Consider the following 21,746-nt stretch of genomic DNA (forward strand, 5'->3'; position numbering starts at 1 on the left):
AGAAGTTTTCAGCAGAAAAATTTAAATAATGGAAATTTTTGCCCTAAAGACCTTTATCATTATTATCATTGCAGCTTAAGTCTCTAAATAAATAAATTTCCGCCATGTTGAATAAGATTAAACTTTAAAATAAACAAAAGCATTCATGAAAAGAAAACCCATTTTATCTATCTCAGAGTTAAATTCGAACAAAAAGGGGAGGGGAATTATTTGGCGCCTTCAGTAACAAATTAAAGGAAGTAATATAATGGAATGGGGTAAAAGAGTTGAGAATTTTGAATATAAAAACACTCTCGAAACTATTAATTATAAGATTTCATTAAAAATAACTGTTCATTTTTATTTACTGTTAATTAATGGTTACATTTAAATTAGGCATATTGTCCTTCAACAAAATTAAAACAAGTTCCTGTTTAAATTCAAAAGAATTAAAACGAAAAAAATTCTTTTAAAATAATGTCATTAAATGTTATTAAGAGAAAATAATGGAGTTTACCTCCTTGATGTTTACATTAAGGTAAAGATATTGTTCAATAATTTAAAAAATAAATAAAATAAATCTGAAAGTGTTCAGATTTTAATGGTCGCCCGAAAGCACTTTTTTAAATTTTAATATAATTTATCTATAAGGCTTATCAGTAGAGGTGGTCCGGGTGGAATAAAGAAAAATTTCGTAGAATAGTAGGTGAATATACATTTTATACCATCATGGGAGTGTTATATATCTTTTTTTTTTTAATTTGAAAAAATGAAAAAATACGTAACGTATTTCTATCAATATAATTATGGTTTTAATTCAGGTATATCACGAATTAATTAAATTTTTATTCAAATAAATTATATCAAAATGTAAAAGAAATAATAATAGTATTCTTAAGAACTGCATATATCGCTTTTAAATAGCTTAGATTGTTAATTAGTAACAGACAGATTAAATACGCTAACTATCTTAAATTTTGCTATTACTTGAATGAAAAATTTAACAACGCAAGATCACGTTCCGAGACTAATAACCCTTTTGGGTTAAAAGATATATAAATATAAAACGAAATATAAAATTCACATCAAATTAATTCTAAAATATAAAAAACAAGCAAATTAACACTGTCTCATTTAACTGACATAAAACTATCGAAAGAAAAGAATATCATTCGCCTAGCTGTTCGAAGATTATTCAGAAGCAAGATATATATATATATTAAAAAATTACCTTTAAACTTGTATAAACTTGATTCGTATTGCAGTAAACTGGGATCTTGTTCACCATTCGTCCCGTTGGTGTGGTGATTCTCCATGATTAGCTCCATGGAGAGCTAATATCGTTCGTACACAAACAGTAACTACTGCGAAAACAATAACTACAACTTCCACGGCAGTGAAAAAATCTCGATCTAAGAGTCGTCTGCTCCGTCGGCCGCAACTCCGACGAGTGGCAACGGGAAGAAAAAATGATTCCCGCTTACGTGTACAGGTGGTCGAAATCTTACTACTGAATGAAAGTTTCGGCGTAGAAGAGAAAGTAAAAAACGCAAAAGAAAAGAACAAAATATCAAAATGAGGACCAAAAAACATTAAGTAGGCGAAAGCCTTGGAAGCACGCACTCAAAAAAAAATTCTTCGTGTTGTTGACACCCATTTTTGGTTAACCGGCGTTCTTTAGCCCACGCGAAGGCTCCGTCCGTTAAGCCTAATCGGGCATATCTTTCAAAAAATGACACATTTCACGATTTCTGGTGCTTGAAATAGCTGCCCACTCTACATTTCTAGCATCCACTTGCAGGTAGCCCCAAAATCTGATTCATGCACTTGACCAGTGGTAATCAGCGGCGCCGACACAGCGCAGCTGATACAGCTTTCAACGGTTGCAAAAAAACACTCCTCCGTGAAAAAGTTTTCACTCGGATAGCGATGCCTAAGCAGTTGGTGTGTTGGAAGAAAATGAAATGCCCACCCACCGATGGCAGTGACGCCATCTGCACCGCTTTACGGGAGCGTTTCGCCCAATCAGAAACCTCGCGCTTCTGGAGAAAGGTGTTCGTCTGGTTTCTTTTCGTACGCCGGTTGGGGCTTCGAACAAAAATACGAAGAGGGAAAATTCAATGAAAGTTTTCAGCACGTGAAACGCTTTCGAGTTGTTAACTATTTCCCGCAGACATCTACAATTTCAGTTCGACTGCAGATAGGTATAAGAGAATTTACAAAATAAATGCCAAATACTTTAAAATTAATTAAAATCGTTGTAGTTACAGCGCTAAGACTTCAAAAAAAATATATGAATTAATTTCTTAAGTTTAAGCAAATTAGACACAAAAATATACTGTAAAAATTGTATACATCCAAAGGGAAGTCTTTGAAAAGTTCAGAACTTATTTTCCATGTCTTAAAAAAACTGAAAGGTTTCAAAATTATTATTATTATTATTATTATTATTATTTTTTTTTTTTTTTTTTTTTTTTTTTTTTTTTTTTTTTTTTTTTTTTAAGGTGTGGAAAATAAGTACTGCACTTTTCAAAGACTTCCCTTTGGATGTATAAAATTTTTACAGTATATTTTTGTGTTTAAATTGCTTAAATTTAAGAAATAAATTCATATATTTTTATATAATTCTTAGCGCTGTAACTACAACGATTTGATTTATTTTTAAAGTATTTGGCATTATTTGAAAGTTGTTTGAAAGTCTTTGAAAAGTTCAGTACTTATTTTCCATGCCTTAAAAAAAAAAAAAAAAAAAAAAAAATATAGATTTTTAAAATACGTCCAAGGGGCATTTTTTTTTTTAAATCATTTTGTGTGTTACCGTTATTTATTAAATATCATGTTCTTCGCATTTAAACTATAAAATTCAGTTCAAGAGCAATATCGCAAAATAATTTTAAATTGAGCCTATCTTTAGAATTTCCGATACACAGTCTCGCGCGCTGGAGATAGAAATGTATTTTCTGTACAACATTATCATTGCTCACTTTAAAATCCTTGAGTTTGTTAATAAAAAGTTCGTTAAGATTTACAAAATATGAAACAGATAATAAAACAAATTCCAAATTTGGGCTTCCACATGCCCATATTCGCAGGAGGATTACGTCATTCAAAATTCGATGGCTCTATGTACCGTTGTTTTATCACAGTGCGAGAAATATACAAACATTTATGCAGATTTTTCATTACTTAATTTCTTCAAATATAGTGCAGGACTCTAACATTCGGTGGCAACAGTTTGAAAAGTGAAACGGTCACTTATAGTTAACCAACGCAAAATCGCAAAACGAAAACAATAGTACTTCAGGGACAAAGCCCCTTTGGACTAATCGATAAAATAACTAAAAAATCTGAAAGCTTTTAGATTTTACATTACGCGCAAATTATTCAGTTACAATACTTCCTTACTTTGTACAAGGAAGTAAAAAACTGCCAATTTGATACAAATATGTATTTTACACCTTTTTTTTTTTTTTTTTTTTCTTTTTGCGAATATAACCTAGATTTCTTTAGAAAAAGGTTAGAAAAAATATTTAATTGATCCATATTAGGTAATATAAATTGCTGATATTTCAGAAGTTGACTTGTTATCTCAAAATCGATGAAACTACCGATTTTTAATTTTTTTAGTAAAAAATACCTTAATACCCTTACTTGGGCCCATCAGCCGCCGAGCGTAAAAGTCTCTGAACACTGGTAGTTCGGTCCGAGGTTCGAATCCCATCAACGGGCTGGCTGCATGGGCGTTTTCGTGGTTTTCCCCATGTGTAACTTTTTAATACGAGGTAGTCTGCATTAGAAAATCCTCCACGAAGGCATCTCTTTCTTCCGCGTAGTGCTTTAGGGCGGGACACGTAAATAATAACAATAACAGTACCCTTACTACAGTGAAAAGAAATTTTGAAACGATCTGACGATAATAAATGGAATAAAAAGGTGTTTAGAAACTTTGACAGCTAAAAAGGCTGTCAAAGTTTCTAAACACCCTCTAGTTCCTCACCCTCTCAGTATTTTAATTTTTTTTTCCCCTTTTTTACTTCTTTATTATTTCGGACTTGTTAAAAATCTGTAATAGAAGAAGAATGTAATTAAATATGGCTGCAACTATCAGCAAACTCTATTCTTATGTATAAACTGATTTATTTAAATACAAGTGAAGTTGGACAAAAAATTTTGTTCACTTGGTAGGTTTATACACACACATATATATATATATATATATATATATGTTGTATGATCTTAAATCCATTTAGTGCGAATACAAGTTATTATTACTTGCGAAATTGCTGCAAAGTTAGTTAATAATAATTTATTTCCTAAACAGTATTGATTAATTGATTATATTATCTCTGGAGTTAAATCATCACGAAGAATAATATTTCAATTGTAAAAGGAAAAATTAAAAACATGTAATCATTGTCATTGATCGGAAATTAGTTGACTTTTCAAGGGGAACAAACCAACTCCCGTTCAATGAACAATAATTGATAAAAATACGTAAATACGAAAGTGTTTCGTCTTTACTCGAGTTATAAGTTAAAGCCAAACCGGCAATTCTAGTGAGGTCAAATATTTCCGCGAATAGTAGGAATTATGAACCAATGCTGATACTCAATGAACTTATTCTCATGAAGCATTTTATTCAATTCAATTTGGAGTAAAAATCAATTACTGTAGAGAAATCCTGTAAAACTCGAGTAACCGTCCCCGACACTTTCATCTTTATGCATTTGAGTACTATGTTATTTGTAGAAATTAAACATTGGAAATTGTCATTATGAAATCGAATTCAAAGTAAAGTTGAAATAAATATAGAAGATTATAAAAAAGATAAATAATGTAAACTTTGTAAAAACAAATCAAAGAAAATATAAAAATAATATAGAAAATAATATAAATAAGATCAGTGATGTACATGAAGATATAAAGGCCAGAAAGGTATTAAGTAACTTACATTCTTTCTAGTGGGGGAGTTGGCAAAGTGTTCTCTTCGTGTCTGACTCAAAAGTGTAGGGTGTCCGAAAATTCTTAGAGGCAGTAGAGGCTTTGAATAATATCAGTCGGTAAGACTTGGGTGAAGTAATTTATGGTAGTGGGTGGGACTTGGAATTCTAGAGGGATGTATTTTGTGGAGTTCTTATCTGAGAGAGACCGTCTGTTAAGATTTTTTTGAAAATACTAGTGAATGGAAATTAATTTCTGGCTAATTGTCGTGTCGCAATGATTAAGAATTTAAGAAAGGAAAAAGGCATTTTCGCTGTCCAAGAGCTAATAGACAGTCTAAAGGCAGGAAATAGGCCCATTTTTTTAGTAACAGTATAGTAACAGTATATTTCCGATCAATGACAATGATTACATGTTTTAATTTTTCCTTTTACAATTGAAATATTATTCTTCGTGATGATTTAACTCCAGTCCCCGTTAAAACATTATTAACATTTTGTTTCAAATTACTTCAAAACATCTTTCAAAATATAACTTACCAGTATGGATGCACACTTTTAAAATAATTCTACTTTAATTAAACTTAGGAGATAATATAATCAATTAATCAATACTGTTTAGGAAATAAATTATATATATATATTCAGCTCAACAAATATTTCTGTGTGTATTATCAGTTAATCCTTAAAGTTATTAAAAACATTCTAATAAATACAATAAAAAAATTTGGAGGAAAAAACTTGAAAAGAAAATTTTAGGAGAACAAAGCCAATTTTAAATTTTTCTTCAAAAAAATTTAATTAAAAAAATTACGCATAATTTTTTTTCCCAGCTTTAAATCATTTTGTCTTACAAAAGCATTTAATAATATTCATATAAAATAGATCAAACTTCTAAGATAATTTTTTTAAAAATATTCAAAAGGTACGGAAAGACGTGAAAAATGACAAAACCCCTCACCGGGACTCGAAACTGGACCTCTCGAAAACATGCCCACAGTGCTACCGTTATACCACAAAGGCATGCAGAAAGGAGGGAGAAATTACCTTATATGCTCCCCCTTTTAAAGGGCGACTGGGGCTTAGGTGACGCAATCGCCAAATCCTGGTGGTGAAGAATCATCGTCCACCACCTTTAGTTCGGGAGCCGCTGTATAGTCATTAGGTTCTTCTGTTGCGGCAGACGTAAAAAATAAGCAGTGCCCCCCGCCGGGACTCGAACCTGGAGCTCTCGAATACGCGCTGAGTGTGCTACCGTTACACCCCGAAGGCATGCAGAAAGGGGGGAGAAATTACCGTTGATAAAATTATTACAAAATAAAGTATTGGTGCAAATATATCAAATTATTATTATTATTAAGATTAATTAAAATTATAACCCTTAATAAAAACTTGCCGCCATACAACTTCCCATTTTTGACTCAGAAAGATTGAATTAAATGTCTAACAGAAGTTTCGAACGGAAACTATAAAAAAATGTCGGGCAAAAATTATTGAAAAATGGTACTATATAATTAATCTTCAACACAGAATTAATAATATTCTACACTATAAAGGATGTAAGAAGTAAAATTGGTTTGGGCAGCGTAATGAGTAATGTCCAAAGAAAGCAGTTCAGAAGAAAAAAAGGAGGGGAAAAAAAAAAAAAAAAAAAAAAACATAATTTTTCGAAAAGCAGTCATGCATTTAGGTAGAATCGTCTGCACATTCTGGGATGCTTTTCAGTCTTATCGCTTCGGCGAACATTGTGGCCAGACATCTCGAAAAGTGACCTACACCCTCTGACATGCGGAAGTTAGAGATAAATTTTGCAATACCATGAATCTTCGAGGCTGGAAATAGATTTTTCGGTATGTTCTGTTACCTATCTTTGGATAACTTTCGGATATTGCACTATATGAGTCAGAATACATTTCATTGCGTCGTGTGACGACAGTATTATGATTATGGGAAGCGAGATAATACTGTGAAATTATAAGGTATTTCTCCCGCCTTCTTAGCATGCCTTCATGGTGTAATGGTCAGCACGCTAGGCGCGTATTCGAGAGGTCCGAGGTTCGAGTTCCGGCGAGGACATTGCTCAGTTTTCATATCTTTCTGCTTTCAAAATAACCTAATGTTTCTACAAAATCATCAAATTAAAGACACTAATAGACAAAAATACCAACAAGGCTCAAGTGAATGCCTCAGGTTGCTATATTAAGCGTTTTTGCCATCCTTTACCGATGTTTTCACATCGTTTTTAGTCCAAAGGGGCTTTGTCCCTAAAGGACTATTGTTTTCGTTTTGCGATTATGCGTTGAATCACTATAAATGTCTGTTTCACTTTTCAAACTGTTGCCACCAAATGTTAGAGTTCTGCATTATATTTAAAGAAATTAAATAATGAAAAATCTACATAAATGTATGTGTATTTCTCGCATTGTGATAAAACAACGGTCCATAGAGCCATAGAATTTTGAATAACGTAATCCTCCTACGAATATGGGCATGTGGAAGACCAAATTTGAAATTAGGAATTTGTTTTATGATCAATTTCATATTTTGTAAAACTTTAACGAATTTTTGATTAACAAACTCAAGGATTTCTAAAAGTGAAAAAATTGACAGTTTTACTCAGGCGTGTATCGGATTCGAACAATGCTTATGGGGTCCCACAAAACTTCCGTAAATATTATAGGGGTCCTGGGGGTCGCGAAAACAATCTCAATGATAAAAAGAGGTCGCGACTGAAAAACGTTTAAGAAGCCCTGGATTAGAGGATCCAATTGCCAAATCTCGGTGGTGACGAATTAATGTCCACCATGTTTTAAACGTGCAATGCCGTCGCCGGGACTCGAACCTGGACCTCTACAATACGTGCCGAGTGTGCTTACCGTTACACCACGAAAGCATACTGGAAAGGGGGAGAAAATACATTATACACTTAAATACCTTATAAGATAATTCTCCCGCCTTCGTGGTGTAGTGGTCAGCACACTGAGGCTGTATTTCAGAGGTCCGTGGTTCGATTCCCGGCGAAGACGGATGCTAATCTTTCATCTCTTTTGCTTCCAAAAATACCTAATGTCTCTACAGTGGCACCCGAACTAAATGAGTGGTGGATGATGATTCTCCCCACCCAGGATTTGGCAATCGGGTCCCCAAAAAACCCCAGTCACCCTTTAAAAGGGGGAGTATATAAGGTAATTCTCCCGCCTTCCTAGCATGCCTTCGTGGTGTAGTGGTCAGCACACTGAGCCGGTATTTCAGAGGTCCGTGGTTCGATTCCCGGCGAAGCCGGATGCTAATTTTTTATCTCTTCTGCTTTCAATAATACCTTATGTCTCTACAACCTTATACAGAAATGGAAAACGATAGCTCTATATACTGTTTTCACCGAGAGTGTTTGGGATGTATGTATCTGTTTTCCGTGTTCTGATTTTATTTCTTTTATAACCCGTTTTTTTTCTTCTGAGTTCCTTACGTTCGATTTGTGTGATTGCATGATCCGAACTTATCACGAGATGTTTATTAAGTTTGTTATATTCCGTTATTTAACCATTTATTTTGTTGTGTTCCGCTATTTAACGTTCGTCTGTTGCTGGACTGGCCTGTCCCCTCACAGCCACATGCCAGGCTTCGCTTGCTAGGTGGGATGGGAGCCAGCACTTCGGAACTAACTAACTAACCTTATGTACTCCCTGTTTTAAAAAGCGACTGGGGATTAGGGGCTCTCATATACGCGCCGAGTGTGGTACCGTTACACCAAAAACACATGCTGCAAAGAGGGCGAAAATACCTTACAAGTTAATGCAAAGAACACCAAACCCTATAACGGAATTCAAAGCTTATGGCAAACGACTAACCTACCTCTGACACATGCTTGATTACCAGTAAGACTCCTTAACTCCTTAACCAGTGTATAGAAAAACAAAGACAAAAAAAAAAAAAAAAAAAAAAAAGAGAGAGAGAATTTTTGTTTGTCGCTTTTATAACTGACACAATTTAAATATTATAACATATAAAAAAAATTTCTAAATGCGACAGAACAAGATTAGATAGCATGGGTACAGCTATTGTTTTTTTATAAAATAAGCCACGTTTTATCTACTGATGGCATAAGATGACTTTGAAAGGAATCACAATCAATTTTACTTAAAATGGTAATGTATATGTCACGATAACTCTAGATAAATACTTAATAGCAGAGGATTTCGAACTGATTATTTTTGTGTAATGATTTATATGCAGTGATTCAATCAATCACCAGGGTCGTTTCGAAATGGCTAAAAGCTCTTCGTGGTAGTAAATTATGAGTCGAATCTTAAAATAACTCAACTGTTTTAGTTTTATGCCTGATTTTCATTAAAACTGCAAACTAAAAATCGTTCTTTCTTTTAAAAACATAACAATAAGAATTAATTTTTTCGACACGGAACTGCCCGTAGAATTTTTTTAACTTCAAAATTAATTTAACCGGGAAGACGAGAACGTCTAATATTGTTGCTGTTGCTAATGCTAACTTGTCTGACTTATAGTCAGCCCAAGCCTACGAAATTCTTCGTGGTATAGAGCACAAGTTTACGCCTGCCGTTGGCAACAGCCTTGATCACCATACAATTGACAATGCGATTTAGCTCAGTTCCGCCCCCAATTTTGATGAAAAGCACCCTGGGGAGGACGGGTGCGAGGATCTCCCACACCTCTTACCTTACCACCAACCTCTCCAGAGGACTTTCGGCTCGTCGCATATTTAGAGTGCCCCCATGCCGAACGGACGCTATAAATTATAATACATTGGGGGTTTACTCAGGCCTCCTGGTCCAAAAAAAGAATTAATTAAATCATCAGACGATATTATATTATCAGACTAAATTATCAGACGATAAGTTTAAAAAAAAAACAGCATCCATTTATTATTATTCAGGAGAAATAGCAGTTACAAAATCAGATATCCGGAGTAAATAAAAGAATTACTAATAGCTTTTTGTATGAAGTTTACTGCATCGTGACATTTAAGAAAAAGCCCCCGATATTCTTTTGCGAGTCCTTTTATAGCGTCTGGAAAGGTGGAGCTTCCAAGAAATGACGTCAGCCTCGTCAGCCAATCCAGTTCGCTTTAAATATCTCGAGAACATTCTATGACTGTACGTGTAGAAAAGGCGGGAAAAACAACTTGACTACGGGGCTGTGGATTTAACTCCACGTACTTTCAAATAAGAGAACGTCGCCATTAAAAAATGAAAAGAACATACAGTATTCTTGACTATGGAATTTTATTATTACAAATATATATATATGTATTAAAAATATCTGAAAGATTTCAGATTATAACGTTCGGTTAAAAAAGGTTTGTTACGGTTTTTTTTTTACCCTCTCGCTGAGCTCGCAGTCTAACAGTCTGTTGTTACCCACTTTTTGGTCTTTGTAGCTTTATTATAGTTCGACCGCCTCATCCGCGACCATGAGTGCAAACACGCATGCGCCGTTCGGACCGAATTATTTTCAGAATAGTGTGGAAAGATGGGAGCTTTCTTTCCCTCAAGAATTATTTCTTTCCGAAGAGACTTTCACGTGAACTTTCACATCGGAGCAAGTAATAAAGCCCCTTTTGGACGAGTGTCATGTGTTTTGGCAGAATGAAAGCCAAGGTTGCGTTTGAGACGGTTTTGAAGCATGGTTTTCATCGCATTTAGCCCTATTACAGTTTCATGTTGCAGGCCACGAGAGGGCGCAGCTTTTTTATTTTATGTTTATTTTATTTCATTTTATTTTATTTTACCGCTTTGCTGATTATTTGATTGAGATGTAGTGGCAACGACAGAAAAATAATGAATGTTCTTCTGTTAGAAAACGAATTGTAAATAGATGTAAATAAAGTTTTCCGCGAGATAAAATGGCAAAAAAGCCAAGTGCCATGTGGATTTCATCAAGGATAGATAAGCAGAAAGATTTTCGTATCAAATATTGTTAAATGTTGAAGGTAAAAATAAGGAACTACAAGTTAGAAACACAGACAATAATTTAAAACGCCATACAATTCAACAACCAAATTACAAAAATTTTAAAAGCAGTATCGCAGTATACATTTAGAATTCCCAACGCAGCTTTAAGTGTTGCCACACACATTTTTTTTTTTTTTTTTTTTTTTTTTTCCAGTTCTTTCTCAGTTCATTGTATCAATGCTCAATTTTCTTACTAAGATTGCTTTACAGAACCTTCTTTTTTGGCTTTTTATTATTAACGTTTTGATTGTTTACTTTATTTATTAAATATCACATTCTTGGTACTTATGCCACATAAAATTCGATTCAAAAGCAAAATCATAAAATGTTTAAAAACAGCATATCTTTAAAATTTACGAGAAACAGGACTGATGGAGATAAAAATGCTTTATGCCGTAAAGTGTTGCCACTGCTCGCTTTGAAACCGTTGGGTTTCTTAATAAAAAATTCGTTAAGATTTTACAAAATACGAAACAGATAATAAAACAAATTCGAATCCAAAATTCAAGCGCTCGTGTTAGGTTGGAGGACTACGTTATTCAAAATTTATGGCTCTAGGTACCGTTGTTTTTCACAATGAGAGAAACATGCATACAATCATGCAGATGGTTTATTATTTGATTTACACTCATGTCCATAAATTAAGGATAATGCAAAATCAGGCAAAGGAAGAGTTAGAAGCAAAACAAATTTGACTTATTTGTAAAGCTTATTTATTAAACAAAAGGTAAAGAGCAAAAAAAGATGCTATATGTTTGATATTATTAAAAAAATTAGCGATTTTTTCTCCCGGGAGCAAAGTACCAAAAAAAAAAAAAAAAAAAAAAACAAAAAAAAACCTGTTTACCAAAAAACCAATATTCCATGGTTGGTATGATTGTTAATACATTGTATGTCTCCCAGACGATGCAATACAGTCCGTGCAACGCCTAGGCATGCTGAGTATCAAATTATCGATCTGATCTTGGGGGATATTACACCACTCAAAAAGCAATGCTCTCCGAAGTTCCGGTAGACATGTAGGAGGAGGTTGACGGGCTGCAACTCGTCGGCCAAGCATGTCCCACACGTGCTCTACTATATTCAAGTCCGGTGAGAATGCTGGCCAGTCCATACGGGTATATTCCGATTGAAGGCATTCGCTTACGATGTTTGTACGGTGAGGACGGGCGTTGTCATCCAAAAACACAAATTGTGCGCCCATGGGGCCCCGAAATAAACGTACATGTTGTTCCAGAATGACGTTCCGATAGATTTCGCTTGTCATGGTTCCAATTTGAACATGCAGGTCGGTTCTGGAACCCAGAATAACTCCACTCCAAACGAGCACTCCTGCACCACCGTAACGGTGTCATTCAATAATGTTTTTTTGGTGGTAACGTGTACCTGGAGCTCTCCATATGAAAGTCCGGCGAGAATCAGACTGCAAGCTAAACCTGGACTCGTCTGAAAACATCACACAAGCCCACTGTTGCGGCGTCCACAATGCATGCTCTCTACTCCAGGCTAACCGCAGGCGACAGTGAGTTGCAGTAAAAGGAACTCATCTGATAGGTCTACGAGCATATAAACCAATCTGCCCTAAGCGTCTGTACACGGTCTGCCTTGAAATTGTCGTGAAAGTGGCTGAAGAGAGCTGACGAGACAGGTCTGAGGCTGTGCTCCTCCTGTTTCTTTTGGCAGTAACTGCCAAATACCGGTCCTCATTCGGCTTTGTAACTCTGGGACGACCTGTGCTGTAACGTCTACTCACATTACCATCATCTTGAAATCGTTGCCAAAGCCTGGAGATGACACTCTGGGCAATTCCAAGTTCGTCTGGTACTTCCAGTTGGGTACGCCCACATTCCAGACGGCCGATAATTCTACCACGTAAAAAATCATCCAAATGCGTCCTTTGTGTCATAACTATTCGGTTATTGCACTGAAATGCTTATAAAGCGCCTGCGAACAATTTTACTTCTTTGCCTGTATTCCTTATATATCACTCTCTTACACTCTCGTCATTGTGGCGTACGGTGTCATTCGATATATGATTCTTGAAGATGTGTGTAGTGATTTTACAGGTGATATATTTATTTTAGAGTTCGATTTCCGCGTGACTCTGAATTATCCTTAATTTATGGACATGAGTGTATTTTAATATAATACAGGGTGATAATTTTTGGTGGCAACAATTTGAAGAGTAATGCAACGTCTTGAAGTGTTTCGTCGCAAAATGTCGTTTTCAGACTAATATATATATTTTCAAAAATTCTGTTATTCCAAAATTTAAACTGATACAGGAAGTAAACACAAACCAAAACAGAACGCCAGACAGATGTTTTAGATTCTCAATCCTGAAACAACAAACATCTAACAAACGATTTTTTGTTACGTCAAAACGTCAGGCGCCGCTGTCTTATTAGCCTTGTCATCTTCCTAAAAAACACGCTGATTAACATACGTCCGTTATTATGATAGTATTTGTTTATAATTCTCAACGTTGCCAAACATCTTGAACAGAAAAATTTGAAGGAAATTATTTTGGGAAGAGCTTACGCAAATTATCTCAAGAGCATAACATATTGGACCTGATTCATCGACTTTTTATGACCTTGGGAATATTCGATTAGATAAAATACTTGTAAAGAATGTCCGCAGGTTACGACTGCGTTTGCGCAGAAAATGATCAGAGGCAAAGTCTGAATTGCATTAAAATGATAAGCTAATAACGTAATAATACATGATAATCGCTGTTTCATACAATAAGCAAATATCGTTTATTTTGTTTACATCCTTTCAGCACAAGTTTAATAAGTGATACTTATCTTAAAGATTTAAAATCGAATTTTAAGACCTTGAATAACTTGGAACTAAACGGAGTGATACAACATAAATACGATATTTGCACGTCCATCCCCCCCCCGTTTTCCCATTAATATTAATGCTTGAAGCCAGGGAAGGGAATATTAAATGCTGCATATTATTTCTGAAGGAGATGCGTTAAATTTTTCGAATTGGAGATGCGTTAAATCTTTCGAATTGGCAGAGGCCAAAATCTATTTCTCTCCAACATCTGAAACCGTCCGTATATGTGAATTTTTGTTGGAATGGATATCCTTAGAATCCCCACGCCAAGTAGCCGTTCCGCCGTCATCTCCCGTCCGCGAAAATTTCTCCCCAGCGGCCGTTTGTTTTCGTAGCGTGTAAAGTTGTTTCCTCCGTACATACATAACTTTCGTAATGGATGAATGTAAATGAATATTAAGTAAAATTATAAGGAAATAAACCTTAATGGAAAAATAATAATATCTCTGCTTATTTCTAACAGCAGGATTAATTTGATAACATCTGATCCAGGCGGTCCACTCCTCCCATTTTGTTGTTCTAATCTTTTCAAACTATGTTTTTTTTTACAGTTCTTTTCCGTGTTCCAACATCAATCATCCAGTTAGTGTGGACTGTACTCATCAAATGTATATCCTTCTTGTCTTTCCAATGCACAACCTCATTTTTTCTCTTTTTCTGCTGAGTAGACGTTGAAGATCTCTCACTGTCTTGTATCTTACGTAAAATGACGCGAATATTCATAAAACCCGGGGCGAGGAATTCAATTAGAAATAGAATGCCTGATTAGTACTGCCCTCTAGGAGGTACTAGAACAAACAAAAATATAAACTCAAACGAGTAAATATTTAGAAAGCGTTTTTAAACGTTTAAAAGTTTTAAATTGTAGAAGAACGCTTGAGGCGCGTTACGGCCGCCCTGCAGAAGTTTCACTTGAACGCGCTAGATGCGTTACGGACGAGAAATAGGGTAGAGTGCTACAGCGTTAACAATAATCTTAAGTAAAGCGATTACTTCTCTCTTGGGGATCTTTATGCGGTTTCACTCTCTGTATGCAGTTTTCCCTTCGGACACGATTGCAACTGCGATCATCAGCAGCTAAACGTTGATGCTAAACAAAGGCTAGGAAAGATGCATTCAAATACGAGAACTCCTTTCAGTGGCTTCAAAAGAATCATTGGCATATCATTTAACAACTCCCGAATCCAATGAACCACGCACCATCGGGATTGGAGAAAGCACCAGCTAGAAAATGGACGCTAGCGTTAGGGCAACCATTACTCATATATAATTTATATTATTTTAGAAAATAGAACATTGCATATCCGTTTTTACTTCTCTGCAACTCAAGGAGCCAAATTGGCAGTTTTTCTCAATTATTTTTAGCACTTCTGCAGAACTGCTTTACTTTTTGAATGGGAAACTTCCGTCTCGCTAAGTCATTATAAATCGCTTCTTCTGGAGTTTTATCTGGCAGGTTCTTCAGGATTACTTTAATCGGCTTTTCGTGACTCATAAGGTACGTATGGTGGGGTATACTTTTCGCTTTAGTAAGTTCGAGAACTGCTTTATAATCTTCAATTGATTTTACGTTAACGAATATCAATTTCGTTTTGACTTGTGCTTCAATTTCATCTGTGCATACTTTTCTGATTTCTTGTTCTAGTTCGAGCCATTCTACATTTTCTTGCTTGAATACGATGGGAGGAGGCTTCTCATCTGTACTAATTTCTTTTTCATCATCGGCTTCCGTGATGTTCAGAGTTTCGAAACGATTCTTTTGGGGTATTACCATGGGTTCTTGGGCTATCGGTGGTATTGCGGTTTTCTTCGGAGAAATCCATGTTTCTTTTGGCGCGGGTAATTTTTCATCTACTTTTTTGGCTGTAATTGCTGCATCGATTTTTTTCAGATACTTTTGTTATTTGTTCCATTTCTTTCTGCGTTATGTTTTTAAACTGCGGGGATTGGATGAGTTTTTCCATAAATTCTGCGGTGAATTCTCTCAGTTTGTCTTCCTCACTTGCATTTCCAGTATTCGTTGGAGTAAGGGGAGGCATCTGTTTGACTTTCTTCTTGGGGTTTAAGAGGAAGTCTTCTTTATTCCATTTTTTCTTTGGTTTGGTAGCCGAGGCACGAAATGAACAATCTGAATTCTGGTCCGAGGCTCAATCGTCTTCTTCATCCGTATAAACATCATCCGGTGTCCTAAAGAAGGACATTTTTCTGTACCCGAGGGTACCTAAAACAGAGCGTTAGTAAAGAGTTCTTAAAAGTCGAAATATACTGCGCTGACCGCCTACAGTACTGGGTCAGCTGAAATCTGTGACGAGATGACAAAATCAGATCAAGCTCTCTCTTCTCAGGAAACCACCTTATATATCCCCTGTGTTTACTTACGCTGAACTCCCGGGGGGGGGGAGAAGATTCTTTCACTCATACATAACAAAGTGTCCATCTCATGACCCTGATGAAAAGACTTCTTTTATCTCTTTGTCTACTGGAGTGACCCACGAGGCTGCAACCGGAATCATAAACAAGCAACCAGAATCATAAACAAAGGCACAGAATTTCACCACTGATATGAAAACGATTGCACTCTGAAATCACTCGTCCTAGACAACGAACCTTTATGCCACCTTATCACACGGTCGAATTCCGTCCATATCGTTTGTACATATTCCCTGGGCAACAATAATCACAGCAGCACAAATGCGTACGCTGAGCTCTGGCAGTGTTGGTGGCAAACGTTTGTAAGTTTTATTTTAAGTTTATAACAGTTATTTTCTAAGTTCCTTTCCTAGCCCTTCTAATTTCAGCTTACAAATTCCTTACTAGAATGTGTTCTTAGAATCGCGTTAAATGCAAATGAGAAGGAGTAGCATTTAAATCGAAGCTCCACTGACTTCGAGAGAGAGAGAATCAGAGTTTCTGACTAGCGTGCGTTTGCCTATGGCCACGTTTCTCTAAACTGTTACTACGTTCGGCCGTATTATGGGCCAATGATAGCTTCGCTAGCTAATTCCATATTCACTGCCAGCTAGTTTAAAACTGCGTCTAAAACTGCGTTCATTACTTAATTTCTTACTCTTTTGAGTTTAAGCCCAGGTAGGGGCTTTGCTGTACGCCCTGAGAAAGGAGCCGACTGTATATATTTATTTTCAGCAATAAAGAGTAATTAACCCTTCTTGAGTTTTACGTTTCTGTTTCTGGACTTAAGCAATTATTCGCTTAGCATTTCACTAGGTTCCTCCACATTTAGTTTATAAGGTATTTCTCCCGCCTTCTTAGCGTGCCTTCGTGGTGTAGTGGTCTGCACGCTGGCGCGTATTCCTATGAAATAACCTAATGTCTCTACAAGTTAATAAATAAAAGAGAGGAGCACTACAAGGTGCATATGTTACCGTGAAAGACCGAAATTGGAGAATGTCGACTTTCACCGGAGAATATCAACATTCACCAAATACGTTGGTGAAAGACCGAATATTTCACTACATTATTGTATATTCGGACCCTCACCGGTGTATGTCGACAATCACAGATATGCTCTGGTGAAAGTCGAAAAGAGAGGTCATAAAGTGCCATAATAGCTTAAGTTGTTGCAATAAATAAGATTTGAATCGCATAATTTAGTAAGTTTTTTATGACTGTTATTTTATTTTCTCATTTAGAACGTACTGTATAATTAAGTAAGTAAGTTTTTAACTTCTATTATTTTCCTTTCTCATTTTGAATGTGTTGTGTGTTTTAGGTTCTCATGTTCTTATTTCAAGTCTCAAGTGCGTTTATTCGCGACTGAATTACGGAGAAGAAAATATAATATTGTTATATGTTCGACATTCACCATGTACATTCACCATTAGTACATGGTGAATGTCGACATTGACCGGTGTAAGTCAGAAATAAGAGTATTTGGAAAATATTTCGGACATACACCAAGAGACTATGTGAATGTTGACAGTCACCGGTTAAAGTCGACATTCTCCAGACTTCGGTGTTTCACCATAACATATATACGAAAATACAATCCTCAACATAACCTCAAACGATGAAGTGACCTGGCGATAAATCAAAATGGCGGATGCTATTAAAGGGGCCTACATGAAATAGGTGAGAGGTGAATTTCGGTCTATTTTCAGGCATCAATTATTATTGCATGTGCAATAATTGTAAAAACACGGTGCTTTGAAATTCGTTGAATCATTTGCGCAAGCCTTGTGTACTACAAATTTCCAGACAAAATTTGATTTAGAAGGTGGAGTAACTTCAAAATGCTGCAGTTCTCACAGATGCTGGCGTAGGCGTCTGCGGAAAATGTAGCGAAATACGCCCAAAAGTAACGTGAAGCAGTTTTACGCAGGAAGAGAATGGAGCTGCATGTTAGGATAAGAGGAGAGATAATATGTACTAATCAAGGGTAGTATAAAGAAAATTGAAAGCTCACATTTTAAAGTGGGCGTAAATAAAATGATGAGGATGAATTTGAATTAATTAAAATAGAGAAGAATTGACGTAAATCTCATTAATACAAATAAAAACATATTTTTTAGAAAAATTCTGAAAGCTTTCAGATTTTATATTATGTCCAAAGAGGCGTTTTTTAACGTTTTGTGTGTTACCTGTATTCATTAAATATCATGTTCTTCGCAATTAAACCACATTAAATTCAATTCAACTACAATATCGCAAAATATTTAAAAATAGCATATCTTTATAAAATTTCCGATAAACACTCTAGACCACTGGAGATTTAAAAAAAAAAAAAAAAAGATTTTTTTCGTACAGTTTTGCCATTGCTCGCTTTGAAATCGTTGAGTTTGTTAACGAAAAATTCGTTAAAGCTTTACGAAATGTGCAATATATAATAAAACAAATTCGAAATTCAAAATACAGTCTTCCAGGTGCCCATGTTCGGGTGAAGGACTACGTTATACAAAACCGGATGGCTCTACATACCGTTTTTGTTTTTCACAATGCGAGAAACATACATAGATTCATGCACATTCTCCTTCATTTATTTTTTTTTTCAAAATAATACAGGGCGATAATATTTGGTGGCAACACTCTGAAAATTAATTCAGTCTTTTACATTGATTCAACGAAAAATCCAGTTTTGAGACTAAGAAACCTTCCGAGCTAACGGTTTTTGGGGCTAAAAATTTTAAGATTATCGTTCTTTTACTCAATAACACATTTCCTTTGAGTAAACCATTAACCAATACAACAGCGTAACTAGTGAAAAAGCAAACAGTGTTAATTTGTATTGGTATTCCAACTAAAAAGTAATCCCCAGGTAATAAAGCGTAGTGGCACTTGGATGTGTCCTCAGGAAACTGGGACCACTAAATCGATAAACCAATAATATCCACTGAAATCTATTCCAGACAGCAGCGCAAAATGTTCTAAAGAAAACAAGAAGAACTAGCATTAATGTACCTTTTCCACATTTTGCGAAAACTAACGAAAAGACCCAGTACTTTGTAATTCAATTAAATCTTACAATGCATAATCCTAAAAAATGAAGAAAAGCTGAAAGCATCATAAATTATGTAATATTTCCACTGCCGTGTTTTAAAAATATGCGATTCACATATAACTTTAAACATTCACCTCCTATCTTCATGGCAATTAAATGGATAAAATCTATTGAGCCTGTTAATTATTTCCTTGTACGAAGTAAAGAAAGTATTGTAATCAGGAAATATTTTGGGTATCATATTTCAACGAAAATATCCGTTTTGACCACTCTAGAATCCATCTCAACGATGTTTTTGCGTGACGTCCGTATGTGCAGACTGAATAAAGGACGCTTTTTCTCAAAACAGATTGCAAAATGGATTTAATATGGATTTAGAAGAATTGTTTTTGTGACGCCTTTACGTAGACACGTACACTGCGAAAAAATAAGGGGGGGAGAAGAAAATCTGAAAGGTTTCAGATTTTAAATTACGTCCAAAGGGAGCTTTTTTTTTAACATTTTGTTTGTTACCTTTATTTATTAAATATCACGTTCTTCGCACTTAAAACCATAAAATTCACTTCAAGAGCAATATCGCAATATAGTTTTAATTTGAGCATATCTTTAGAATTTCCCATACAGAGTCTCGTGCGCTAGAGATAAAAATGTTTTTTCTCTACCGTTGTTTTATCACAATGCGAGAAACATTATTTAATTTCTTTAAATATAATACAGGGGGATAATATTTGGTGGCAACAATTTAAAAAGTGAAACAACGCTTGTAGTAAATCAACGCAAAATGTCAAAACGAAATTAATAGTCCTTCTGGGCAAACTGCTCCTTTTGACTAAATAAATTTCTGAAAGCTTTCAGATTTTATATTACGTCCCAATCTTTTTTTTTTCCCACGTTTTGTGTGTTACTGTCATGTTTTGTGCGTTACCTTCACGTTCTTCGCCCTCAAACCATAGAAATCAATTCAACAGCAATATCACTATATATTTTTAAAAGAGCATACCTTAAGAATTTCCGATACACAATCGTGCGCGTTGGAGATAAAAATGTCTTCTTCTTCTTCTTTTTTTTTTTTTTTTTTTTTTTTTTTTTTTTTTTTTTTTTTCGTATAGTGTTGCCATTGCTCGCTTTGAAATCGTTGAATTTGTTAATCAAAAACTCGTTAAAGATTTACAAAATTTGAAATAGCTAATAAAACATATACCAAATTTCAAATTTGGGCTTCCAGATGCTTATATTCTACGTTATTCAAAATTTGACATCTCTACGTACCGTCATTTTTTCAGTGCGAGAAACATATATATATTCATGCATATTCTTCATTATTTAACTCCTTTAAATATAATGCAGGGCTTTAATTCTTGGTGGCAACAATTTTAAAAGTGAAACGCTGTTTTATAGTGGACAACACAAAATGCCAAAACTAAGTTAACAACTCTTTTGGGCAAATTGCCCCTTTGGGCTAAAAAACACCCAGATATTTTTTAGTATATAAGATTTAGGAGAAATAAGAAAGCAATTTTTTCTGCATAGAATAGAACTATAGAATCCACTTGAATAAACAGGCTCTCAACATTTTAAAAACAAAGCAAAAATCTTGTAAAACATTCTGATAATTTAGAAATATGATATAAAATGTGATGGTCCCATATAGTATAATTACATAGAACATGTTTAGAAAAACAGATTTTAAATATTATGACATCCTTTTTAGCCAGCCAAATATTTTTCTTCAAACACTAAAAATCAAATTATGTAACATCATCAATCCTTTTTAAACACTCTCTAAAAGCGCTTGGATTACTAATAAAATAGTATATGGCAAAAAAAAAAAAAAAAAAAAGCTGAGTGCATTTTCTTCGGAACCAAACAATATCTAACCTAAAAAAAATCTTCGAATGCTTGAAAAGTGAAGATTACAATAAAAACTATACATTCCTATTCAAAAGTTGTTGAAAAATATACAAAATTCTTTAAATACATTTAGTGGCAAAGAAATTTCTTAAGGAACTAAAGAAATACGTACAACTAGAAGCAAAAACAATAAAGTAAAAGAAAATACGAATAATGACAACATTTGTTTAAAAGATCTCTTTTTTTTTTTTTTTTTTTTTTTCAGCACTGTTTTTAAATGATAACCCGAATTTAAAAATGTTAAAAACGTAAATAAAAAAAGTGAAACCGGATAGATTTGACTATGAAAGTAATTATAAGATGCCTTCCTGTGACGTCACTTCCCTCGTTACGTCTTAGTAACCACGACAAACAGAGCTAGCTAATTCGGGCTCATTGATTTTTAGCAAGTGGCTTAAAATATCAGTGGAATACATTTGTTTTAGATCACTATCATTCCATATATTCTAAAAATTAATTTGATGAGAAAAATAAGCATGAATGCTGCTTTATTAGCATTTTTGCTTCGCTTAAAAAAAAAAAAAAATTCTGCGTGGAATTTTTTTAACTGCAGCTGCTATACTATATTTTTGAAAGTATAAATTATCGTCTGCTACCTGACAGTTTTGTTTTCATGCAAAATGT

General features: G+C 34.7%; 1 protein-coding gene across 3 annotated transcripts in view; it reads right to left on the bottom strand.

The window, feature by feature from the left end:
• shot (dystonin-like protein short stop) overlaps positions 1-21,746 on the bottom strand; it is a 696,871-nt gene that overhangs the window by 422,272 nt on the left and 252,853 nt on the right. The window contains exon 1 of one of the 3 annotated variants that reach the window (XM_085812142.1): positions 1,211-1,907. The exons of the other annotated variants lie outside the window; for them this stretch is intronic. Coding sequence (XP_085668268.1) covers positions 1,211-1,307 — 97 coding nt within the window. The 5' untranslated portion in view covers positions 1,308-1,907. Of the gene's footprint in view, positions 1-1,210; positions 1,908-21,746 lie in introns of those variants that run through there. 3 annotated transcript variants of the gene reach the window in all.

The sequence above is a fragment of the Stegodyphus dumicola genome, chromosome 2 (genome assembly GCF_044657685.1).
Source record: "Stegodyphus dumicola isolate Sdum_Otavi_A_Nest chromosome 2, ASM4465768v1".
Classification (NCBI taxonomy): Eukaryota; Metazoa; Arthropoda; class Arachnida; order Araneae; family Eresidae; genus Stegodyphus; species Stegodyphus dumicola.